The following is a 27,300-nucleotide window of genomic DNA, read 5'->3' as shown; positions in this document are numbered from 1 at the left end:
GAAATACTTTGTTGTGTAGTTGTTGTTGTTTGGACAATTTCTTCATTTATGAAGTGTGATGGTGTTTGAATATCTTGTTGTGTAAGATTTCTAGTTCCATTAAGGTTTTCATTGTGTATGATGGTCGAATTTAAACTGTTATTTCGTGTATCTGGTAAAAATGTATTGTAGTTTATTGGTGTTGCGTCAATGGTTAGTGGTATTACTTTTACATAATCTCTGTGATAAGATATTGTACTTATTGCTTGACTTGAGATAGATTGTGGGATATTTATAAATGAAGGATGAGACCATTCAGAGTCCCAAACGTAGTCTGATTGTTCTGTAATGGCAGTGTCATCATTTGAATTTTGAGGTCTGAAATTTTTTCTTGCTTGTGAAATTAAGTCTAAATTATGTGTGAAATAGTCTTTTATAAACCATGCCAAAATTTTTTGTAAGTCATGTTTTGTGTGTAGTGATGATGTTCTTTAGTGAAATTTTCTTTGATTATATGTAGAAAAGTTGAAAATAATGCAATTTCATTTCGTACTTTTGTATGTTTGGATGTTTCAGTTGGTGAGATACTTTGAAGTTCTGTTTTTTCTAATATAGAGATATAGGTATATATTATTGCAAAAACTTCATTAGTGAATATAGAGTTTGCTCTTTGTGAATTGTGATATTGTATGCTTTTGATATATTCTAGGAATACTTTTGAAAATTCTAATTCAAGATCGTCTGTTTGAATTACATATTTACGATGATTCGTATTTGGTGTGCTGAATTCTATGGTGTAGATTCCATATTGTTGTGTTAAGTTACATATGTCTTTTAAATAATGTTCAATGATTTGTCTTTTGATTTTTATATCTGGGAATTCTGCTTTGCATGGACTGATTCCGGGTTCAAACAAATTTACGAGTAACTTTTTGGAAAAATCATGCTGCCCTCTATTATCGGGTGCATCTATGAGGAAGGGGTAAACCTCTTCGTCATCTGGACTATCGTCACTTTGAGTGTGGCTCATTTTTTTGTTTGATGACTGTTAATATATAGCTATCAATGTGTCTAATTGGTTGATTCCAGTTATACAGGTGTACCGGTTTGTGTTTGAATTGCATTTTTATTCTTCTTTTTCCTCTTTTTGATGAATTTGAAGTTGTTTCTGAATCGGAAAAATATAATTGATCGTGAATGGGACAATTTTTATCAATTGATTCTTTTAATTTGTAGAGTTCATCTAAACTGCTGGTTTCTGATTCGGAAAATGCGTTTCTATTTTTTGAAAGTCTTTTTCGTGTGATTTGTCTTTGTTTGTTTATAATTTTTCTTTTTATTGTTTGTCGTTTTGTTCTAATGTATCCAACTGTTTGTGTATCCAACTGAGGTGTGATTACAAGATCGTATTTTTTGTTATCTATCTCACAGTTGTGTAAAACGATTGTTTGCTTATTTCCTAGATTTTTGAATGACATAAGGTTTAGGATGAGGGATGCAAAATTTGTCAGGTATTTTTATTTTCTAAGACTGTTAGTAGAACGCAAGTAGTTCGTTAGATACTATTTTAAACTTACTAAGTCTAAGATCTACCCTGGGTCTGGTAAGAGGAGGGTTCAAGTGAAGGATGAATAACCGGAGTTCTTCACTGTTTATCTTAATTTGAATGGTTAGTTTTATTTAAAAATTTCTATTAATCTTGGGTCTTTTTGAAGGGTTGGATAGTGAATCGACGTTTGAGGTCGTTAGACACTTGCTAAGTGGGTGGGGGAGAACAAAATTGTTCTTTTTGATCCAAGGATAGGCCTTGATGATCAGGTTTTAATTTTAGTGAAATAGAAAATTAATTAAGATCCAAGGATAAGCCTTGATGATCTGGTTTTAAAATTAAGTGAATTTAGGTTTAAAATGGTTTAAATTTATTTAATAAAAAGATTTAGTATTTTAATGATATTAGTGAGCTTATGATTGCTGTTATGTTTAGATGATGAAGCTGGGACAACAGATGATTTATGATTACTAACAATTTATTGTCATGCTAATAATTTTTGTTTTCATTTTCAATAAATATTTTTCAAATATGTTTTATATAAGACTGCAGAAATTAAGAAAACGATCTGAGATCTTTTTATCAATCGTGGTTGTACATTAATAATTTTGCTTAGCGCCTGAAATGATCATGGAGATCGACTTCAAAATTTTATGTTTGCAGATGAAAATCTAAATTCATTGCTAATAAGATTCTAAATAAAAAAGTTTGTGTTGGCTTTTGCCGTACAATCATAAAACTGTTTGGTAAGTTTCTACTTTGTCGTATGTCGTCTCTTGTTCGAGTTCTTCTTCCAATTCCGGGTAGTTCTATTATTGTTCGGAATATCGGCTCTGATCTATTGAGTCGTAGAGACATTTCGATTAAATTATTATCGTATAACATTTTGAAAATGTTTTGTCTAAATTCTAATCTATTTTTGGTTAGTTCTAAGCTATTAAGGTCTTATTCGAGACTTATGGTTGCACCAGATGAGTTAGAACCGATGTGGTTAACTCATAGAGTAATTTCGGATAGGGTACACCGTCTGCTCGTCACGCTATCTTATTTTCGGCCGGATAGATTCGTGCAACTTCTTAGTCTAATACCGATCCTAATCTTACTCTTATACTTTCTAGTCTCAGCGTGTTTAACTAGTCTCTGCTAGGCTCAATAGATCTAGTGTATACTGGTTTGTTGCGGCTGCTGAAGTTCTCTTGGAGAGGCAACTAATTTCTAAGTTAAATTCAAATCTCTCTGGTGCTGAAATTACAAGTAATTTCAGCACTTAATAATAAGTGGGTTGTTAGTTAGATGGATTATGATTGGTTAATATTAAATACTTTACAGTGGTAAAATATCCAATTTATCCAATCATAAAATATAGTTTAGATCAGGTTCCAAAATCTTAAAAATCAATAGATTTGTTCGGTAATTTTTATCTCCTTTTTCAACTTACTGATTATTCGGCTAACTCCACGCTCTTTTTTGAGCAAACAAGTTTCAGAAAGCAAATTTTGAAATATCGAGCGAGTCAACTGCAATATTCTAAATGGTTATGCTAATAGGCACACATGCTAATAGGGCGGTCCTCGAATACGTGATTCTAAGGATCTGCATTCCAGTATTATGCATTATAGCATTATAAATAAAGGGATAAAACCCTTATTAATGAACACAAAATGGCAATTTTAACTTTTCAAAACCCTCAAAACTTTACGAAAACTTCAAGCAGGTATTTTTTTTTAATTTGTACGCAAAGAGTCAGTGTTTTTAGTTAAAAAATAAACGTTTTGTCACTAAAAGAAACTTTGCTCACGGTATTGAAAATTTCTGAGAGCATGAAATAGAAAAATCGTCTTGTTAAAATGTCCCAATCAATTTAACAAAGGTGAAAATAAAATAAATTGAACAATTTTGAGTGTAATACTTTGTGAAATACCCGTAGTGCTAAAAAAAGGCATTGAAAAATTTAGTGTTGAAATTCTAAAAACGTGAGTCCCTCTCAAACCACACCCGACAAACACGTAGAAAATCTCATCCCTTTTCAATTGCAATAGGGTTTCTAAGACGATGTAGTATCATACAAAACCGTTGAAATCGAAAAAAAAGTACTTTCAAACGATCAAAAAACTGAAAAAAGGTTAATGAAAAGGTCTTCAAAATGCTGCAAAAAGGTTAATGAAAAGGTCTTCAAAATCTGTGACAAGTTTTCAAGATCTGTTAGTAATTTCACTCTGAAAAAACACAGATCGCAGGCAGAACCCAAATAAAGCTAAATATTATAAGATATTACAGTAAAAACAGTAATGCGTTTTTACTAAGGTTATATTGAAATAATTACGAAATTTTAAATCAACAAAATCCCACTCTAACCTCTCCAAAAAGCAGAAACTTTCTTTCTGACATATTTTTTAAAATTAAATTAAAGCCCTAGGTTAAGTTTTCAATAATATCTGATTGCTAAAATCATACAACTTTATAAATTTATACTGTCATTTTTTTTAATTTTCCTGAAGACTGCACGATAACTTCGTCAATCAAATGTTATTGAAAACGCTATAGGTTTTTAATCTCATTGGAATTGAACCAAGTCAGGTTTAAAAAAGTTTCATCACAGACTTCTTAATCTCCTCAGTATCGGAAGAAAAATGGTTGTTGGTTTTTCCTTTTTAAGTCTGCACTCTTACAATTGTCCAGGTTTGTCCTTTTTTGCGAATATTTAATAACAAGTCAGGCTATAGGGAACTGTCATGAGCAGATAAGCTTGCAAGATAGTTCCCTCGTTTGCAAATAACTATGAAATTAATCAATTTTTTTTGCTTTTTGTAAATCAGATTTGTGCATGCTTAAGAACGTGGTCAAAAATAAAGCTTCCGTTTTTTTTCTGCAGAAAAATTCTGAAATTATCACACTTTTTGCATGGCTTAAAAACTCTTAATACTTAACAAACAGCTAACAATTTGCCCCCAAGAACCGCTTTTATACCTTTTTTTGTAAGAATATCATTCATTATAAACAAATAATCATTGTTAATTTATTGGAAGTTGGCAACACACTTTTTTTGCAACTTGCAACTGAAATCTAAATTTTCACAAATTAACAACTGCTGTTCAAAGATCATCGCGTTATCAGTAAATATAATTATTTCGATTTGTCGGATATTGCTGTTCCGCCTACAGCTTCCGTAAACTTCGTGATTACGTCATTTAAATCTATAAAAGCAATCCACAAGCCTTAGAGTGAAAAAAAAAGAGCGTAGCATCAAAGCGACCGGTTTGGAGTGCCGGGAATTCTTGATTTTCAAAACTAGTTTAAATATAGAAATCGACTAGGGGAAATGATCTTCGTTAAGAGTATATTTTTTTCAGGTTATCTTACTGTTGAAGTTCTGTGTCAATAATTGGTCACCTTATACCTGAGTTTAATTGAGCGTGTACATTAGTTTTATTTCAATTAATTGAGAGTTGGGGGTAGGAGAAATCTGAACTCCAATTTACTTACATTTGCTGTCAATTCAGTTTCCGCTCATTTTTGTTAATTTTATCGAAAAATTGGTTCAATTCCGTCTTTAATTGCTTTCAGTTCCCCTCTCTTCGTCTCAATTTACACCTGGGGTCAGATTTCACTCCACTTCCTCCCCCCTCCCCCTTTCCGCTATCCTTCGTCTACAATTGCTACTCAGTCCACTTACGAGTGTCGTAATTATTCAAATTATTAATCGAATATCCTTTCTAACTCCAAAATGAGAGAGAGAAACCTATCAGAATAAATCAAAAAGTATAAAATATAAAGACTATAACTATTGTGAGTAAGTTGATTAATTGACCCTCCTTCAACTTCAAATTGAGAGAGAACAAAACCAATCAAGAATTAAAAATTTCGTACAAGCGACGATGAATTCGACGACCACTTCGGAACAGCCCTTGTTGTACATGCGTCCCCTCGGCCAGCCTCTGCTCTCCTTTGCTCTTTTATTTCTCCCCCTGATCATCGTGGCCACGACTGTGGGAAACAGTCTCGTCATCCGGGCAATCTTCACTGAGAAGTGTCTGCAGCATGTGCAGAACTACCCGCTGGCATCTCTGGCAGTGGCTGACCTGTTGACCGCTCTTCTCGTCATGAGCCAGGGGGTGGTGTATGAAGTGCTGCAGTACTGGCCCCTCAACAAAACACTCTGCTACATGTGGATCGTGATGGATGTGTTCTTGTGCACTGCAAGCATTCTAAACATGTGTTTGATTGGTAATTTTTTCAAGTATTCAATTTACCAAATTTCTCCTTTTCTTTTAGCACACCGCAAATTGCATATTTTTAATTTTCGCGAAAGTTTTGAGTGTTCAAATTTGTTACTACCATGAGCGGATCTAAAAACCTTTCAAAAGGTCGGCTCTCAAATAAAGACTTGAAATTTCGGTCAACAGTTTTCTAGGTCAACCAAGTTTGTTTTTCGAGAGCTCCCAAAACACTCCGAAAGATCTTATTTAGAAAAAAAATCGATAGCCTTGTATAGTCGTTTGACCCAAATAGATAACTGTTTTCTGTGCTATGTGTATTTTAGCTAACTACTCGAGCTAATAACAAGTATTGCCAAAAAATTTGTAATAGACTTAAATAATTAAAAAGACACAGCAAATTGATGTTGCAAGAAATTGTTGAAACTTCCAAACTGTTAAAGTTTACATTTTATTGCAGTTATTTAGAGGAACAAAAACCTCAATTATTTAGCTGCCAGCTTTTCCGTCCTCAGTAAAAGCTTAATATTTTATCAAACAATGATAAAAATGATTAAACAATGTTTTTCTAAGAAAATGTAACTGTTGGTGCGCGTAGACATAGTAAAGTTTGATAACATTTGAAACTATTGTTTTGGAGCTAAAAGATATCAGCCTTTCAATATGAAGCAGCAAAACTTAAATCTCAAATGCCTTACATTTTCGAATGATTATACTTTTTGCTGCAATCACGAGTGGGAAGGAACTATGATCACGATGGTTTTTATCCCCTCAGAAAAAATGATATTTTTTACAGCAATTCTTTCTAGTTGTTGAACACAAAACTGGACAGCAATTTTGAGGATAATTGACAAAGTGAACATTTTTGGTGGAAAAAAAACAGGTTGACGTAAATAGACGTAAAATAATATGCTTAGGCGTAGCAGTTTGCATGTGAGCTGATTAAAAACTGGAATTTTTCTCTTTGATCTACCTTCATGCCGTCATTGATTTGAACACGGTATTGGCAAGTAACAAGCAGTGCTAGTGGAAAAAGATGAAGCTCCAAACCAAAACTTGAGCTCGAGTTATAAGAGCTCGGCCGCCATGATATGTGAGTGTGGTCTGGTCACTATTTAGGCAGTATAAATGTTCGGTTCAAGCCATTACGGTTTTAAAACTCTTTGATAAAACTTTAAAGCCATTAGAGGGTTAATAATTTTTACTACTGCGGTGTTTTGAACTTCAAAAACTAGGTGTGCAAAAAAATTTAATGATGATATTCGACGCGCATGCTAAAACACAATTCCCAAATTTTTAACACTACCTGTTTGTACCAATTGGCAGGAGCGGATCTAGGATTTTCACGGGGGGGGGGCGGATTTTCAAAAAAATTCAAAAATTTTGTCGACCTTTTTTTGGGGCGACCAAACTGATTATCTGAGCTCTAAATCACTATAAAGACCCCATTTTTTACCACATTTTCTGCGCCGCAGGCAAAGGTTTGAAAAAACAGTCTAAAAAAGCGTTTTTAGACACTTTTTGGAAAATTTTGACCAAAAATTGCGTTTTTTCGGCTCGCGCTTCCCCTCAATTTTAGTAAAAATTGGCGCCCAAGGCACCTTTAGACAATTTTTAGGGTCCGTCACCAAAAATTGATATCTCAAATTATTACAAAGGGGGAACTTTTTAGTCAGAAGGAGTTCGAATCCCTGAGGAAAAAAGGCGTCCCCCCTAAATCCGCTACTGCCAATTGGACCAAATTGAGTGTAACAGATTTAATCCAATGTTTTAAATTTCGATCAACCAAATTTTTTTTTTGGTTGATTTAAAATTACTGGCTCATATTTTTGGCCAAACTTCCAGCTAAAAAAATTGCGTAACAAATTTCTTCTTACTGTGTCTCTTCAACTGAATCAAGAAACAAGCTTATGTTTTGTTCATTTTTTTCACAAAAACTCATTTTTTTCTACTTTCTCAGAGTAAGTCCAGCACAGAAATAATTTGAAAACGAATTGAGGCAATTTTTTCAATTCAACTGATATGCAAGTAGGTCCGAAATAAATAGCACACTGTACTTGCTTTTAGATTACTTTTTTATCTTAGACTTTCGAAAAAAAAAGAAAAAAAAGTCCAAAAAAGTTATCAATTCTTAATTTTTTGAAATTGCAAATTATTTAATGGACTTTACAGGGCATTCATTTGGAACGTATAGGGTTTTGCCTAGAAATGGTCAATCTTTTTTGGATCTAAAAATCTGCTTGCAACTCAATCTAGTGGCCCGGGTTAACGTCCATAGAAGAAAAATGCTTATCATACAGTTTCATATATGAAGTCTATGGAAAAAATGCAGCTCATAGAAAATTCATACAAAATTTCAAAAGTGTTTTAAACATTTTTAATGAACAATTTTGGTCTAATTGTTTCTTTTGAAGCTTTCTGGTCATTAAAAATGATTAAAAATTTTTGATAAAAAATGCTGATCATACAATTTTCATGTATGAAAATTATAAGATAGACATTTTGTCATAGAAAAAATAAAATTTTTAAAAATCAACAAAAACAGTTACACTCTGGGTTTTCTTATGACAAAAAATCCTTAGTTAGTGTTTCGGTTGAAAGACAAAATTTCGAAGCAAAAATTTTTTGTATTTTCATTTATGGAAAAAATGCTTATCATACAATTTCATAGTATGGAAAAAATGCTTTTCATACCATTTCATATTATGCTCTATGAAACTGTATGAAAGAGTATGATAAGCATTTTTTTGTCAACCTGGGGGTTTTTGCCTATGTTTTATTTTTAAAAAATCGAGCCAATCCAGAGAATCAATCTATTTTGTAGTGATAATGAGCTTCTGAGGTTCCAGATTTAACAACTCCGTTTTCGTTCTGACTACACAATGTAGATAGGACAATTGTAATTTGGGGAACGCGCATACATTTTTAACATTGAATAAATGGTCGAAAAAGTCGAAAACTACCTCACATTAAACCATAGTAAAAATTACATTTTTGAACTTTATCCGGTTATTTTTATCCTCGAGAGAAATCGTTCAACTCAGCGAAATGGCGAAGTTGTGCCCTGAAAACAATGAACACAACTTCTTGCATCAGAGATTCGAAATACGATTTTAAAAAGGCAGATCATCTCTGTTGAGACAAGGAAGGAAGACTAGCTCAAATTAATTATTCAAACCTAATATGAGGTCTTATAGAAATAGTCCTTATAAAATAGTCCTTATAAAAATAGTCTTTTAAAATAGAATTAATTTTAGTTTGTTAACATTTTGTGATCTTAGTATTCACATAACAATGCAATTATTACCACTCTGTGAACCCCAAGGGTGAAAAATTTGCCCTATGCATCTTAAATATGGGAATAATGCTACTTGAAAGGAAATTGATCTTGAACTAACTTTGTTTGAATGAAACTAGCTTTAACAAAAAGTTTATATTTCTGGTTTTTTCCGATAATGTTGCTCCTTGAAGATGTGCCGTAGAAAATATAGCCAGTTCTCTGAAAATTAATGAGAATTGTTATTTCCGGACAAGGGAATTCATGAAAAAAGTTGAAGTTTTTGAGAAATTTTGGGGGTCAAAATCTGCTGACAGAACTCGAAAACCGTTTGCTACATTTGCTTTTAATTGTCGTTAAATTATTTCAGTTACAAGAGATCTTCAGATTATTCAGAAAAATTTCCACTCGCTGCATGAGTAGAAGCTTACAGTTTGTTCAAAGCTAACAACCTGGTTTTCCGAAATTTATGATCTGTAACCAGGGGCGGATCTAGGATTTTCTCGAGGGGGGGGGGGGGGTGTTGGATTTTCAAAAAAATGTTGAAAATTTGTCGACTTTTTTTTAGGTCGACAGAATTGATTTTTCGAGCTTTCCCTAAGCTCGGTTTACGGTTTAGTTCTTGCTTTAGCCAAATTTTCTGCGCCGCAGGCAAAATTTTGAAAAAACAGTCCAAAAAAGCATTTTTAGGCACTTTTTAAACAGTTTGACCAAAAAATCGCGTTTTTTCGGCGCGCTTTAGAAAAATTTTAGGGTTGGTCGTCCAAAACTGGATTTCTTAAAAAGTAGTATCAAAGGGGGGACCTTTTAGGTCGGCAGGGGGTCGGCAGGTAGCCCTAAAGTTTTTCTAAAGGCGCTTTTGGCGCCAATATATTTTAAGTTTGAGGAGGGAGCGCGAACAAGATTTTTTGGTCAACGTTTTCCGAAAAGCGCTAAAAACGCCCCTTTTTGGCTTGTTTTTTTCATCTCCAAGACCTTGACCGGAGAAGAGATAGTTAGGGTTAAAATTGTTTGTAGTGAGTTGCTTCTTAAACACTAGCGAGCGAACTGTGATAAAGAGGGAGGCGGGCGAAGCTCTCTCCCCTCAATCGAAAGGTCGGTTGTTCTAGGACCACCAAAATACGCTTGTTAATTGCGAGGGTGACGCAAAATTACGCAGCCCAGAAAAACAAAACAAACAAATGCATGTATTTTAACCATGGTACACGAATGGCTCCTCAGAAAAAAAGTCAGCTCTTCTAGAGGAAAAATATTCGGATAAGTCATTACAGCAAAATAAAATGTAAAAAAGAATAAATTGTAATAAAAAGACAACCATCAATAAATTAATATTGAAAGTCGTTTTGAAATGTTTGAATATTTTAATGTTGTGAGGAGTGTTGTAGGAATCGACCGCTACTTGGCCATCTCCAGACCCCTCTGGTATGCCCAGCTGCGCACTCCCCCAGTCGCACTGGTCGCCATCCTGGCCGCTTGGGGCTGCTCCGCCCTAGTCGCCTTCCCCCCTCTGCTCGGCTGGATCAACCTCCACTTCAAACCAGTACGAGGTGAGACATCATTACATGCAGAGAACTAATTAAAAAAACAAATTTCAACAAATTATTTTCCCAAAAAAGTCCATTGAGAGCTAAACGAAAGCAAAACTTTCTAAAACACTTTCAATTACTTCACTTATGGTTCTTTTATTAAGAACTGAAATTATGACAATGTTTTCAGTTATTTTCAATTGCATTTCTCGATTCAGGCACTAAAAAAATCCAATAAGGTTAGGGCTAAGAAATTTTAACCATAAAATGAACCCCAAAAATCAAATAAACAACAAAGCAACCTTGTCACAATCTACAAGCTACTTTTTAAATCCAATTTCCAGAGGAACCGACAAATTATTTGTAATTGCGTTGATCATTTTTCGACTTTGTAACCAGCATATTACTAAAAATTTGGAGAACTTTTTTAAATAAGATTCCGAGGCTTCCCAGCCCAAAGCTGAAAAGGTAATTCTATATGCGACAGAACTAAGTGAAGTTGTGAGTGATTGAATTTGAGCCAGTTGGGTTAAATAATTCTCGTATTAGGAAAATAATTAATTTCGCTTTGAAATAGTGACCAACAAGAATGAAGGCAAGTTAATTGATCCAAGTATTGCAGTAAAAAATGGAAACTTCATCGTTTTGTACTTGAAGCTCTTTGTGGGCAGATTTATTAAAAAGAAAAAATTGTTTTTTTTTTCATCTTTTTTTAATTTAAATTTTTATTGCAAAAGGCTGAAGCAAGCAATTTTGTTTCTTAAAAACTTACGTAAAGTTTTGTAGGAATTTTTCCCGCATACGGAGAGTTCAATTGCCAATTAATTGCTAAACAAGCAATTGACAAACAAGCAATTGCCTAACAAGCACAAGCACTCACTTCTTAAAAGTGTTTGCATTACAAGGCTTTTTGTTGTCGTGTTCGATGTAGCAGCTTCTCACATAATTCTGCACCTCCTACACCTCTGCTCAACTTTGACTTTCCTTAACTGTCAGCTGTGGAAATTGATTTGAGCGTCTTTAGTTAGTGACTTTGGCACTTCCAAGGCTCGCTAAGAGCAAAAACCTTTTTTGAGTCTTGAGTTAATTACTCTGGGGGAGCCGTTTTTGTTTAAAAAAATAGGGTGAATTTTTGAATTTTGTTATGGAGAGTAATTTTTAATTAGAGCGGATAAAAAACTCCTAATGTAAGTTTGCGAATGATCATTGGCCAGGGAGCAGGCTTTGCTTCTGGGAAATCGGAAACCCCTACTGTCTAGATTAAGATGTTAGCACTGTAGCGATTTCGAGACTTCGACAAGGTGGTCCCACAGTCGTCTATTGTTATTGTTGTTGGTTTGACCCAGCTGTTGAACAGATATACTACGTCATAAGTTCCCTGACAACAGTTGAACAAACGTTGTTGGTGTCTGACAGGCTGTACCGCTGCCGACGACTTTTAAAACTTGACAAGTAACTAAGGGTGCTTAATGCATGCGTTCGCAGCTGTGCAAGTAAGCATACAAAAGACGAGGAAAACTATTTTCATTTTGCACTACGGTGTGGTTCATTTAACCTCTAATGTTTGCAATTAGGCTGTTTAGAAAAAGAAACTTTTGTCTGTTGAATAGCTTTTAAAGCAAACTTCTCATTAGATGATGAGATATATTTTTCCCTAGAGTCTATTCATGTCGCTATGATGTTTTTATTCTAAAGCGGGCTTAGGTTTTTTAGAATTGCAGTTCAAAAGAGTCGTGCGATGATACACTCTTTGATGTTGATGAATAATTTCAATTTCTGTTGAACCTGGAAATTATTCCATATGTTATTACTAAGTAATGAAAACCAACCTGAGTTTGCAAAACAGAGAAAGCTGCGCCCGATGACTTGGTATGTAGCATAAAGTGTTTCTAAGCTGCACCAACAGTCGGTGCCAAGAAAATTTCCGAGTAATGTATTTCTTTACTTTTTTTTCTATTAATACTACAAATTAAGTAGAAAAAAATAAAAAGTACGATCTATGATTTTGTGTGTGCAGATTGTGTTTACATTTTTTTTTATCCATGATGATTTCGTATTTCAGCTCTATAATCCCTGTGAGTTTATCAACTGGCAGTTTCTGATTTTCGTTTTCTATTTAGTGGTAAAGATCATTTAGGAACAAATAAACGGTTGTTTTGCGTTTCGATATGTGAGTGCTTTGTGCTTTTCGTAGTAATCGTGATATTATTCGAGTAAATTCCGATTTTGCTTTTTGGTTTATTGCTGGTAGGGTCAAGACAGACATGTTACAGTAAAACACTCCTACTTGAGACATTTTTTCAGACGTTGGATGTTAGAGTTTTTAACTCTAAGCCCAGCTAAAGTAGCCCGTTTTTGCAGGCATGGGTTGACCCACTTGTTGCATTTTTTGGGATATAAGTAGCGAATTTGCAAGTTTTGCTGTATGATTTCATGACCAACACTATTGAATGCTTTAGTGAGATCAAGGGATGCCAGAAGCGTTGGGATCGCTATGAAGTCAGAAACACTACGATGAAAAATTAGAAGAATTACTATCTTTAAAAACATTTAGAGATGGTTAAAGCTCTGTTTTGAAAACTTATTTGGCGTTTTTATGATGATAAACTTATATATCAAAAAAATTTAACCAGTTTTACATTTCGGACTATAAATGCAATCGGCCTCCAGCTTTCATCTGCTTTGTCTGGTTTAAGCAGCGGGAATATTGTTTTAACTTTTCTGTTCTATGGATCGGCAGATAATAACAACAGATGATTTTTACATTTGTTAAGCCAGGCTTGAATGCAAAACTTCTCCGATTGAAGTGGTGGAGACTTTTTGTTCCGACTTTCGATACGAAAGTGACGGAATATTTGTGCTCGGGGTGGGTTTTTTTTTTTCTTCAGACAAATTTCGACTTTTTAACTAGCCATTTTTGACGGAATTTTTTATATCATTCAAAAGGTATTGTTGTCCTGAGCTCAAATTTGAAAAGATATTTCACCTGTGATTATTTTTCGTAAAGTTATGAGGGTTTAAAAATTACCATTTTGGCCATTTTGACCAATTTGGGACAATTAACGCGCGATATAATTCGCGCTATTAACGCGTAAGCGGAGATTTAATCCGTCTTTTAAATCGTTCCAAATTGGTTGAACGAAGCTTATTTGCCATAATTGATTTGTTACAAGGAACGAAATCTCTCTTTTTGTACTTTATATGGCGTGTGGGGGGATGATTTTCATAAAATTTTTCAAATTTTAGAAAAAAAAATTTTTCATTTTATTTTATTTCATTTAATTTTTTTATGTTATTACTGCTGCTCCATAAAACTTAAAAGGCAGTCGGAACATTCAGGGCTTCGCCCTGATACGAGCAGTCTTGTTGGCTTGCTTTCAAAACGTTTTTGTTGACATGAGGGACCTAATTGGTTACTCTGTGGTTGAGTTTTTATTGGTCTCAACATGCTACGTTTGATTTCGCTGGACGAGGATGAATAGTGAGTTGAACGTGAGTTGATGGATTAAAGTGGACTTTCGATGCGAAAGTGACGGAATATTTGTGCTCGGGGTGGGTTTTTTTTCTTCAGACAAATTTCGACGTTTTAACTAGCCATTTTTGAGGGACGTTTTTTACATCAATCGAAAGCTATTGTTGTCCTGAGCTTAATTTTAAAAAGATATTTCACCTGTGATCACTTTTCGCAAACTTGCGGGGATTTAAAGATCGCAATTTCGGGCAAAGTGGGACAACTAACGCGCGATATATTTCGCGCTATTAACGCGTAGGCAGAGATTTAATCCGTCTTGAAATCGTTCCAAACTGGTTAAAGGAACCTTATTTGCCAAATTGATTTGTTAATGGGAGCTAAATTTATCACTTTGTAATTTATATGGCGTGTGGGGGATGATTTAAACAAAAATCTCATTTTTTTAAAAGATATTTTATTTTATTTTATTACATTTAATTTGTTTTATGTTATTACTGCTCAATAGACCTTAAAAGGCACCCGCATCCAAGTTTAGGCGTAAATAATTGATTATAACGGATTATTATGATGTTTTTTTGACAATTATAATCCATTATAATTACCAAATTTAGGTCTTTAAGGGATTTATAATTGATTATAATCGTGATATTTTCCAAGAGATTATAAACTTTGATAATCGATTATAATTGATTATAATTGATTATAGTTCTTACTAAAAACCCTTAACATCAATTATAATCGATTATAATCGATTGTAATCTCTTAATTTGCCGAAATTTTTCTTTTTTCGAATTATATCTTATGGGTTATTATTTTTGTGTCAATAAAAAAATCTCTAAAAGAGAGATCTCTTGAAAACTTTGGTTCATTTGAACACAAAGTTTTACCACGAAACAAAAGTTTCATAGAGATCCTTTCATATAAGTGGAAAGGTTCTCGCGGTAGATGAAAAATAAACTTTCCGAATCAATCATGAAACTAAATCAATTTGCTGATGTTTTGGTGTTTAAAAAAGCTTAAAATATGCATCGCAAAACAACTCTAATGGAGAAGAAATGAAAAAAAAAACTTATAAATTTGAATTAATTGGAAAACTTTAAAAATATTTTTCTTATTTTTCATTGGATCCAACGTCCACAAAAAGCATAAAATATAAACAATTTAGATGCAACTTCGAAGACAAAAATGGACAAACAAAAGGGATTATAGCCAATTATAATCGATTATAATGGATTTTTGTGCAAAATTAATGAAATAGAAATTTGAATAAAAATAATGGTTTATAATCAATTATAATCGATTATAATTGTATCGAAAAATAGACGAAACAATAATCGATTATAATCGATTATATTGGATTATAATTAATTATAATTTGATTTTAAAAAGAGAGATTATAATCGATTACTAATTGCTTAAAATCGATTGCTTCGCAATTTTAGTGAGACTGGTACTAAAATCGTAATATAATCGATTATTAACGCTTGAAACTGGATGCGGGCAGTCAGAACATTCAGGTCTTTGCCCTGATACGAGCAGACTTGTTGTTCAATTATGATTACATCGTTATCCTAAATTGTCGACCATTTCAATCGATTTATCACGACTGTATCTTTTTATACTGTCTTCAAATTGCGTCGGTACCCAGGCATATTTTTTGGCCATAAGTCTTGTTGAGTTAAGAAATGTCTCTTAGTTTAAAAAGAACGGCTTCGGTTGATACTTTAGGTTTAAAATCTTTCAAAGGGCCCTCTGAATTATGCCATTAGGTAGCCTTTGTTTTTTTTGGATGATGTGTCTTGAATTCACCATTAATTATTGTGTCCTCAGTCGTTAAGAGTGAGTTGATTGATGAGATGTAATCCCACAGTGCTAGAAATTCTGCACATTTTAGTGAATTGGCCGTGAATTCAAATACAAAAGTGTTTCTCTTCAATCTTCTCCTTGGCTTGAAATCATGATACAAGTTAAATCACCGCTCAATTATAATTTTTCCCAGAATGCTATCCTTGAATAGCTTACGATATTTCGGAATTGATAATTAATCAATGTTATATGTGTACATTGGACTCAATTGTTACTATTTTGTCGATGAATCCACATTTTGTTTGCGGATTGAGCGTATTGTTTAGTGTTTCCCTTTTTTGTTGCAAAGCCGAGTTCCATTTATTTTTTGTTTACAATCTTTGTTGATGCTTTATTTTGGAATCTAATGAACCTGTAAGGTTTTTGCAGACTCCGACAATTGATAAAGATTTCTTGCTTTTTATCAAAAATAACTTTCACGAGGAACGATGGGTTAAGAGAAGGCAAAAAGAATTAATTTGGGAAGAAAACATCAATTTAGCGAGAAGTGATGTATCAATGAAGCGCTAAATAACTAACAAGACTGCTCGTATCAAGGCGAAGCCCTGAATGTTCCGACTGCCTTTTAAGGTTTATGGAGCAGTTTTAACATTAAAAAACTAAATGTAATTAAGCAAAAAGAAAAAAACAAATTTCGCTAAAATGTGAAATTTTTTGTGAAAATCATCCCCCCACACGCCATATAAACTACAAAAGAATAGATTTTGCTCCTTGTAACAAATCAACGATGGCAAATAAGCTTCTTTCAACCAATTTGGAACGATTTCTAAGACGGATTCAACTCCGCTGACGCGTTAATAGCGCCAAATATATCGCGCGTTAATTGTCCCAAATTGGCCAAAATGGCAATCTTTAAACCCCCATAACTTTACGAAAAATGATCACAGGTGAAATATCTTTTCAAATTTAAGCTCAGGATAACAAAATCTTTTGAATGATATAAAAAAAAACTCCATCAAAAATGGCTAGTTAAAAAGTCGAAATTTGTCTGAAGAAAAAAAAACCCACACCGAGCACAAATATTCCGTTACTTTCGTATCAAAAGTCGGAACAAAAATGCTGCTCGACTACTAGTATTTGTGAATATTTATTACATGCTGGCAGTTGTGCTGTTGAATGAGCTTTCCTCAAATCGAACATTAATCGAAGCAAAAATGTTTTTTGAATTTTTTACCTCAATTTAATGATAAAACTGCTTTTTAAAAATATGATCTGAAAGTATAACGAACTGAAAATTGCTGAGAATTTTTTCAAAATTCAGTTTTTTATACTCTCTGATCAGATTTTTAAAAGCAGTTTATACTTAGGTAAAAAAAGTCAAAAAACAATTTTGTTTCGATTGATGATCGATTTGAGGAGAGTGCATCCAAAAGCACAACCGACAGCATGAAATAAATATTCAAAAATACTAGTCGAGCAGCAAGTAAGCTGACAGCACTTTAATAAAAGCCCGTAGCGCCGAAAAAAAGTGCAAAATTTTTAACTGTAGGTTTTGAAATTTGATTTTTTACGGCTTTTACCGGTGATATATTACGATAGGTGGCAGGGTCAATTATAATAGTTCAATTGTTTTTTGTTATACTTCGAACAGTATTGAAAACTTTTTTCAAAAGCCAAATGGTAAAAGAATAGTACATTTTGAGTTTTTGAATAATTTTTTATCTGGCAGAGTAATGACTTTACAAAAACTATCTTAGCAGCGTGTACAATTGATTGAAAGTGAAATGACTATATTATGCATTACAATTCTCATAATTAACACATGCACTCTGCCCAAATTTACCACCTATTGTAACATATCACCCCTTTACCCTCCGGAAACACGCAAAACGATAAAAGTCCTTTTTTCCTTAAATCAGGCCACCAAGCCAATAAACTTAAGGTGCTAACTTTGGTACCATTTTAAATTTTCCATTTTTGGCTGGCTGGCCCTAATATTTTTCTAAAGCCGCCTTTGGCGCAAATATATACTAACTTTGAGGGGAGCGCGCTCCAAAAAACCCAATTTTTGATCAAAAGTGTCTCAAAAAGTGCCTAAAAACGAATGAGTCATTTTAATTATTTGAGAGAGCTCAGAAAATCAACTGGGTCCACTTAAATAAAAAAAGGTCAACAAAAATTCCGACATATTTTTGAAAATCTGCCCCCCTCGAGAAATCTTAGATCCAACTTTGTAGGAAGGCATCATTTGTCCTTTCTTCACAGAGTGCATCAAGGGAAGATCAGTTCCAAAAATGGAAAAAACTAGGACGCATTCTTTTCGACAATGAGCTTTTTCTCGAAATTTTGGTTTTCTGTCTTAGATTTGCGCTACTCTTTAATTGGGCGCACCTCATTGATGTATAATTATTATAGGTCTGTTTCTAATTACGCTTCTTTTTTATCAGCGTGAAATTTTAGTATGGCATCGAGATTTTGCTGAGCTATCATTTGTCCTGACACCACTCATATTTTCAGGCTACTTCGGAGGGGGCTTTGAGAAGTGCGACTACCCGAGGGAGAAGAGTTACGTCGTCTACTCCACAGTGGGCTCGTTCGGACTGCCCCTCCTCCTCCTAACTGTCACCTACTGCCTCATTTACAAGGTCAACATCATCACAGTCCTTCACTTCACTTATTTTTAACCAGCCTCGTGAAAAACTAACTGATTCATATATGTATTTCATTTTTTGTCGAGACTAAAATAATTGAGCGAATGTTATTTTTTGGATTTTGCTAGGAACTGTTTTTTCACTGTTTTTGTTTCAATTAGTAGTTATTGTTAGAGACAATGTGCTGCTTGTTTAGGCAGCCAGGAAACGAATAAAGAAGCGGCGGGACAGTCTGCCCAAAGTGCTTCCCTCGGACAGAAACCGAATCAAACAACTTCGCAACTCCGCAATTGCCACTTGCAACGAAAACGCGGCGGGCAGAGACGATGGCAAAGGGTTGTCGGGAAACGCCAATGACCCGGAAGAACACAAAGGCAGAGTAGAGATCCACGAACGGGATAGAAAAAGTTCGAATACAGATCCTCCGACTAGGAAGAAAAAGACAACTGTCACTTACTCACTAAGAGGTATTTTATGCTGGCATTTGTTTTTCTGCCCAACTTGCTTTAATGTTTTGATAACTTTTCGATTTTTTGTTTCGAAACGCTTGTTTGCATTGTGTAATTTTTGTTATTGGGTTTTTAAAATCTTCTATTTTTAGCGGTTATTTTGAAGAAAAACATGTAAACTTGTTCAAGAAGAGCAAACTATAGACGAGTGCAGCTTTAGTCACCACCTGAAGGAAGAAAGTTAAGCTGATTTTCAATTGATTAATACACCAGGTGTCATGTCGCAGCAGCAGAAAAGTCTCGAAACAAATTCAAAAATTTATACTAATGTTGAGAAACGTAAGACATAAAAACGTAAAACAAATTTGCTGATGAAATCTAAAAACCAGAAAAACTGGTTTTGAAGTGATGAGCGGGAACATATTGAAACTCTAACTAGCTATTTGTTTAGGATCTGAGCAAGTGGAAGTCAACAACTGTTTAGCCCCCGATGATGAATTGGAACAGCAGCAGCAGCAGCAGCAGAATTGCTCAAATGCCCTAATTGAGTCCCCCCAGCAGAATCAGTCAGCCGAGAACTGCGGGGAGGGGAGACGCAGTATCACCCGCTCTCCGAACTCAGTGGTGGAATTCGTGGAAAAAATGGAAAAGATCTGCATCAAGCAGGAGCGAAGAGCGGCCATAGTTCTAGCAGTTGTCGTCATTCTGTTTCTCATTTGCTGGACGCCCTTTTTCGCCATCTATGTTTTCGAAGCTTTCTTGCCTCTGGACGCCTACGCAGGCAAAAGACCCCAGCGGTTCTACGCCGGAATAGTCTGGCTCGGATATTTGAACTCGACTATGAATCCTTTTGTTTACAGCTGCATGAACAAAAACTTCAGAACGGCTTTTTCAAAAATACTGAAATGCAAAACACATCGTCAGAACAACTTCAGAACTGTTGCTCACTAACTCGAAAACAATTTCAAAAACTACCTATCTTTGATAACTACTCTTACCCGCCAAACTATATCTTCACCAAAGTTCCCAATATCTGCAATATCAATAAAATGTTAGCCAGAACAGGTTTTTTGCTTAAATGATTGGATTTATCTGCAAGCACACTCGCTACTCAGCGCTTTCTGAAGAACCGCTGTTGAGTCACTGCTGAAGAAAATTGTATTTTCGGGCAATTTTTTGAGGTTGACTCGCCGTGACTTTTCGAAAATAAGTTAAAAAGCAATGTACAGATTCTACAAAGCGTGGAAAAGCGACACAGCGAATAGAATTAAGTATGAAAAGTTCACAGATGAGAGGAGAAAATTAGGTTAGGTTTAATAATTTTATTGGATTTCGTGAAAATTTTTTGAACTAATATGAAATAACTAAAAAATGCTCTAAGAATTGTAATAAAACAACATCTTGTGAAATCGGGATATAATCAAACAGTAATTTGGATATGGCAAATCGCCATAATGATTGAAAGTATCACATAATGTTTATCAAGGTTTTGTAATTGGTCACTAATTTTCGAGGTAAAAATAAATGATATGCCCATTTGAGTGGGAGACTATAAAGTTTACTTATTTACAGATTAAAACGCATGCGAGAAAGAGTCTTTCGAAGTTTCCACTACAGACATTAACAGTATATGTGGCTGGCTGAAAAAAAAAACTTAACTGTGATAAATCAATTTTCTTTTAACTTTTCGAAATAGCATCAGTACTCCCATACTTCGCCAATGTCTTAACGAACATACTGTAACACTAAAACTTCTAAGCAAATATCTCGGTGTTTTTGCTGATTCTAATTTATTTTTTTTGTAAGCATAAGAGTTAACAACTAAATTACGAAAACATTGAGGAGTTTATGCGCAATGAGTAAATTTGTAGCAAATGAAGTGCTCAGTAAACGCCACTTTTATAAATATCATTTATTTTGATCTACTGGTATAAAGCGAAACAAGTTTCACAAAACTCAACCCTAATTTTCTTTTGCCGAAAAGGATCAGGATGATATTTTACGGGAGAAAAAAAACGATAGTAGAAGGGAATGATTTAAAAAGCGCCAGTTTAATAGCTATATGTATATGATCTACCCAAATTTTGTTTAGGATCGATAATTGATCTAAGCTCGACTGCCTTTCGTAAAATTTGTTTTTCAGTTTGAAGATTCCACTTTATGAAACCAAAAAATCTAACAACTTGGTCTTCGAGATCCCTTGCTGTCAAACAATATTAAACCGACAATCAATATGATTCAGAGATTGCAAACTTTCAAACCTTTTAGCGACAACAGTTTACTGCTTTACATTTTCTTTAGTTTCAAAAAAGAGGAATTATATAATTTTGTTCATAGGTTAAGGGATGTCTTTACACTGAGCTTGTTCGGTTAATATTTGCGCCATGATGCAATTATGACTATTTTATGATGTGAGGGGTAGCTTGAACGGTTGAATTTCAGAAGATCAGGCGTTGTCAGCGAATAACAGTTTAATTTATTCAGCGTTGGGAGGTTTCATTTTTTATCAAGAGAAAATAGTCAGTTTTAAAGAAACTGATGATAGCAAGTTCATTAAAAACATTTGTCACCAGATATCGCATCGAATGGGTTTTTAATAAACCTTTATCGTTTAAGATTTGTTGATTGAAAAATTTTATTTGGTAAATTTCGTACTTCTGTAATGGCCTGTTTTTTGATATCTTGAGTAAAATAAATTATTTTCTTCTTCTTATTGCCTCATCCTCCAACAGCGAGTACGGACGATGGTTCAGCTCAAATCCTCGCCCTGTTGACTTAGAGGTGGAGATTAAGCAAATTACGAATTATCAGTTTTTTTCGGAAGGTAACATAATTTATTCATTAAGAATAGTAGTTGTGACTAATTTAAGTAAGGGCTATTTTCTTGTGTCTAAAATTTTCACTTGCTTCCATCATTAGGCTGTGGCAGACCTCAAGCTAGAGGTCAGGTGAGAATTCAATCTATGACACTATGATTAGGATGGCAGAGGATCGAATAGACGATCTGCCGCTCTCTAATTGAACGCCGAATTTCAATTGAACTCTAAAAGTGCATATATACCTAAGTGCATCAATATTTTACGACTTTTTTCTGAAAAAAAAAACAAAAAAAATCAGCAAGACCTATATATGAGTCTTCCTTGCGTTCATTACTCTTAATAACCAATAAAACTCCTGCTATGATAACGGTTATCACCACTACAAAAACAATGCTGATGATTAAAATTCGCCAGCCTTGCCTAATTAATTATGAGACCAGCCTGTGCAATAAACACAGACAGCAAAATTTGTCTTCTAACAGTTTCTTTTTTTAACAAAATCTGAAAATTCGTAAAAGCAGTTTGTTCCAGCTGGCTTAACCACAGAAGCGAAGCTACAATTTGCATCTACACGAAAACAGCAAAAGTAGCTGTTAGAATTCAAAAGAAAGAATAGAGAAAATTACAGAAGAATCTTAGTTTTGAGCTATCCAATTCCAATCAGCTGCATTTGCTGTTGAATCTGATGAGAAGGAACCAAAAAATATATACTAGAGGCATTGCAAACAACGGTTGTTTTCAACATAAAATTGCGCTTGATTTGCACAAATTTGCGTCTTAGATTAAGATCTAGCTCAGCAGACTCAATTGAAAGGAACATTAAAGGCTGGCGGTATGTCAGTTTAAACTGTTGAATTTGGAATTCAGCCGTTTTTACCAGTAATTCATAGACATCTCGCTTTTCAAACAAGTTGATTTTTATGGTATCACGCGAATTTTTATGTTCCTCACTCAGATATTTCAAAGACATATCAAAAAAGACCAGCATACGTTTTGACCACACAATAGTTATTTATAGAGATATAGATATAATCGCTTAACTATGGAAATCCAATGCCTATCACACGCTTTAGAAAAAACAAAAACGAATGCAATGCATTTGCAAAGACTTAGCTTATGATCTTTGAAGCCTCTGAAACAAAATTGCACAAAAAATTGTTGATAACTACAACACAAGTTCTACTCGCAAGACGATACAATTGCTTAAATAAAAAAAAAACTCTGTAAAGGGAACAGGAAAAAAAACACTGAGCCGATGCTGTACTTCGCAACCACACGCAAAAAAATCTCTGTATTTTCAAGTATTTACAAAGAGAAAGAAAATAGGGCTCAAAAAGTAATACTTCGCGTATCGGCGTATTGAGATTATAGACCACTTTATTTTTCAAGCACTGGCGGATCTATCTGATCTTTATTCGAAGTTTGATAAACCAATATTCGACAGTGCTGCAATCGCTTGTTAGCAGGTTCGAGGGTGCTGAAAGCAGTTGAACAAAAAACTAGGTATTACTTTTATTCGACAGTCATAGTAAAATAAGCAATTTAAAAAAAAAAAATTAGAAAAACGAAAAAATAAAAAATCAAAATTTTCTTCTATTATTTTGCAGATTTTTTGAAATTTGAAGTTTTTGATTCCAAAAAAAGCGATAAAATACTTGAGAAAATAACATACTCAAGTAAAACTAAGAAATAAGTTTTCACGTTTAAAATGAGCTGTTGTAAGCTTTTAAGCCATTCAAATAAGCTATTGTAAGCTTGCTTGCTCGTTTTATTCGCTCGAATTGAACCGAAAATTCAAATTTAAAACCGTTTTTTCTTGAAACTAAGAAAGTTTGATGATCATTTGTGGTGGCTGATTTTCCGTGGAAAGAAAAATTTTTTAACTCGCCCGAGTACACAGTCCTTTCCATTTTTCAAATGGTCGGAAAAACTTCGCTACAGAAGCCGCACCATAAGCTTCACCTAACAATGTTTGATCTTAAATGAAAGAGTGGCCTGGCCGTAAGTTAAATACAATTGCATTCTACAAGTGCTGGATTGAAAAAGTGCCGAAGCAACTTTGTATCAATTTGCATATTTTGACACTATAATTTTTACTTATTCCTCAGAAAAGCAAAAAATAAGGACAAGGATAGCCGATTACTGTACAAGTAGCACAGATTATTCCGACCAGTCTTAAAAAAATATAAAATTTTTTTTTCCAAATTGGTGTTTTTTCTGCGTGTTGTCATACAAAGATCTGAAGGAAAAATTGAACTTAGGCATATTTCAGAGTCAAAGTAATATAGATCATTTGTAAAACAGTTTTTTAAGAAAATGACTAAAAAACGAACAAAATTTTTAAATTTTGAAAAAAACTTTTTCAATTTTTTTTGCAGAATTATTTTGAATTTTCAAGTTTTACATTCTCAAATATGCGCTGAAAAACTCCAAAAACTTCCTTTACTTGAGTAAAACTAGGTTTCCACGGCTTAAATATGCTACACGGTGACCTTATTAGCTGGAATATGACCAAAAACCACAACTACAAACCGGTTTTTCACGACACTGTGAAAAAATATCATTCACAACTGCAAAGGCTTCATTATAATTTATCACTCAACCCAGCAGTCCGATAATTATTTGTGGTACCTGATCAAGACTTAAAGGGATGTAAAATGATATATCACTCAATTCTCTCCGTTGATTATTTGTGGGACCTGATTTTGCGTGGAAAACAAAAAACAAGAAAAAACTAAAACGCACCCGAATCCAGAGTTCCTCCCCATTTTCAATGATCGCAACAACAATTTTTTTTTTTTCAATTAAGTGTACATTTTTCTCCATGGTGTAGTAAAAGTAACTGATGTAAATTTATAATTTAGGCATAATCGACATTCATAGTACTATAGGCTAACAGGAAAAAGGTTTCTGACAAAAAACGACTAGGAAAAAAATTTATAATTATCTTTGATAGAAATTTTTGATTTTTTTGGTTCCCAAGATGGCATTTAAAATCTCCACAAACTAGTTTATTCAAGTAGAAAAAATAAAATCAAGTAAAACTTTAATTAAGCTATTGTAAACTGCCTAAATTAAGCAAAAATAAGCCTGCTCGCTTGCTTTACTCCCTCGAATTAAGACGAAAAATCGAAAACTTATCACCGGTTTTTCTCGACTTAGAAAATTTTTCAAAATGATTTAAAGTCGTTCGATTCACGACTGATATATAACTCGACCGATTCCGATGACTATTCACGGTAACTGATTTTGCGTAGAAAACCGAGAAAAAACAAAAATGCACCCGAATGCAAAAATCCTCCATATTTTTCAAATCGTCAAACAATGAAATAAACTTGTCATTTGAACAAAAATGGCATAAAATAATCACAAACCATTTTGCCGACCTGACTCACGGATTAAGTCTAACGTATTTCAAGTAGTTGAGCCTTTTTAGAAGCCAATATATCTCACTGTGTCAAAAATCGCCCAAAAAACTCCGGACAAACAATTTTCATAGAGGCCAGGCCGCTTTAATGAAAGGCAGCAAAAAAGAGCGAAGAAATTTCAAAGCGACATAAACTAAAAAAAAAAAACTATTATTTTCATAATCGTTTTTCTTGCTTTGCAGCTTTATTGTGCAGCTTTTTGTTCCGACTTTCGAAGAAAGTTACGGAATATTGGTCCTCTTGATTTTTTTCTCGCGGCCAATTTCGACTATTATCTAGCCATTTTTTACGGATTTTTTTTATCAGCCAAAAAATTCATCACTTTTTTCAAAGCGAACAGTACTCAAAAGACCTTAAAGGGCAGTCGGAACATTCAGTTCTTCGCACTGATACCAGCAGACTTGTTTGATATTATAGCTTCGTTTGCAAGCAGATCCAATTTTTTGATCCAGATTTTTAAGATGGCGACAAACTTTGTAGTCGCTACATTGTCATTCTGTATTCTTTCGCTTTTAATATACGTTCAAATAAGGTTGTTTAAAACAAAACTTTCTACAAGATGATTCCTCCTTAGGTTAAAAAAACAGAAAAGAGAACAGTTTTTAATATATCAATTCACATGAAAGAACATGAAATTTAAATCTGAGGTAAAGCTAACGAGGACTTTCGATTACATAAAGGTAGAGTTTAAAACTTAGGAGCTTCGAAACTTTTCACAGGATATATTATATTTACAGCCTTCGTTATTAAAATTAATGATCGTCCGCGATCATAATCAAACTATTCTAAATTCTTGATTACTGTGATTCAGAAACATTGAAATTAGTGTTACTACCGAAAACAATATTTTAGCACCATTTTAATATGTAGAAAAGAAAGGAACAAAAGAGAAACATTTCTGCCTTAGTAACAAAACTGCTGAAATAATTTCAACAAGAGTAACTCATAGCTTCACAAACCACGGTTGTCAAAGCACGGATAAAAAACACCGTCTTATAAACTTTACCCGATAGATCTAATGAAAAATCTGTGGTCGCACAAAATTGAAGCTTATTGAAAATCTCATGCATAATTTTGATTCTCCAACAAGACCGGATTGTGACAGGCTCAAAAATTCAATTTAAATTAATCAGTATTGAGTTCTTCAGAAAACCTAGACCTGAGCCTGGTAAAACTCATTAATGCCACCACTAATCAGCCATTTTTCTGCGAAATTAGCCGCCACAACTGATGCGAATATTCTGAATTTTACTTTTTTATTTCATGTTTTCCCTTATGAAACCGCAACTTTAGGGGGCCATGCGTATATGTGAAAGCAATAAATAAGTATGAGCTAGCTGCAGGAAAAGAAAATCAGAAAACTAGCACCGCTTATTTTTGAGGTAATCTTGCCGATATTAATGCCATGTATGTACACAGATACAAGAACCTCTTTTACTCCAACTACCCCTCTCATGATACTTGGTATTAAATATACCCCCCTCCACCCCCGGCAAAACTCCCAATTAAGCAGATGGGAATTATGATGGAGTGATTGTTCAAGAGTGTTGTGATGTGAGCCGTGTTTTGTTTCTGTCCTTCTGGAGAAAAGGCATAGAGGCCTGTTCCTTTTCCTCCAGACTGAACAGCTGGTCGTCATTCTCTTCGTCGTCTAGATCACTCGGCAGAAGATACATTCTCTTTTTAGACGCTTCTTCCGTCTCTCTCAAACAGCAGTCGCGACCTATAATGGGGTTCGATATAATTAGATCTTACAAGTTCCACAATTTTTAAGACCAGATATTAAGACCATTTATCCACGAAGAAAATAACCAACATACGAGCTGTACTGCTCATCACGGCGAACCGCTGTTGTACCCCTGTTTAAGAACTACAAGCATTTTTTTTGGTTATTTTTCTGGGCTGGGTAATGTTGCCTCGCCCTCAAGCAACAAGCATGGATCAGGGTGGGCCTCGATAATCCGACCTATCGATTGAGAGGCGGAGACTTAACCACATCACCACCGCTCCCAATTGGATGAAACAATAGAAACTACCTTTCATCTCTTCATGGAGATACACTTCTGCATCCCTGATCAAATATATCATGCTTCATTGGATTTTGAACATTTTCCTGTGGGTATTAAATGG

General features: G+C 34.2%; 2 protein-coding genes across 6 annotated transcripts in view; one reads left to right on the top strand and one right to left on the bottom strand.

Annotated features, from left to right (window-relative positions):
- The window catches only part of LOC134843972 (probable G-protein coupled receptor No18), a 41,961-nt gene extending 21,988 nt beyond the window's left edge, over positions 1 to 19,973 (top strand). For 3 of the 4 annotated variants that reach the window (XM_063860367.1, XM_063860369.1, XM_063860368.1), the window contains exons 2-6: positions 4,879 to 5,752; positions 10,405 to 10,566; positions 18,341 to 18,468; positions 18,671 to 18,941; positions 19,375 to 19,973. In XM_063860367.1, coding sequence (XP_063716437.1) covers positions 5,404 to 5,752; positions 10,405 to 10,566; positions 18,341 to 18,468; positions 18,671 to 18,941; positions 19,375 to 19,874 — 1,410 coding nt within the window. In that variant the 5' untranslated portion in view covers positions 4,879 to 5,403 and the 3' untranslated portion in view covers positions 19,875 to 19,973. The remainder of the gene's footprint in view (positions 1 to 4,878; positions 5,753 to 10,404; positions 10,567 to 18,340; positions 18,469 to 18,670; positions 18,942 to 19,374) is intronic. The other variant, XM_063860370.1, reaches the window with a different exon arrangement.
- Positions 19,974 to 25,766: 5,793 nt separating this feature from the next.
- Positions 25,767 to 27,300, bottom strand: part of LOC134844511 (ectonucleotide pyrophosphatase/phosphodiesterase family member 5-like) — a 232,724-nt gene continuing 231,190 nt past the window's right edge. For both annotated transcript variants that reach the window (XM_063861223.1, XM_063861224.1), the window contains exon 10: positions 25,767 to 26,893. In XM_063861223.1, the coding sequence (XP_063717293.1) occupies positions 26,709 to 26,893 (185 nt within the window). In that variant the 3' untranslated portion in view covers positions 25,767 to 26,708. The remainder of the gene's footprint in view (positions 26,894 to 27,300) is intronic.

This window comes from Symsagittifera roscoffensis, chromosome 4 (genome assembly GCF_963678635.1).
Source record: "Symsagittifera roscoffensis chromosome 4, txSymRosc1.1, whole genome shotgun sequence".
In the NCBI taxonomy this organism is placed as follows: domain Eukaryota; kingdom Metazoa; phylum Xenacoelomorpha; order Acoela; family Convolutidae; genus Symsagittifera; species Symsagittifera roscoffensis.
This window is presented reverse-complemented; position numbering and strand designations above follow the sequence as displayed.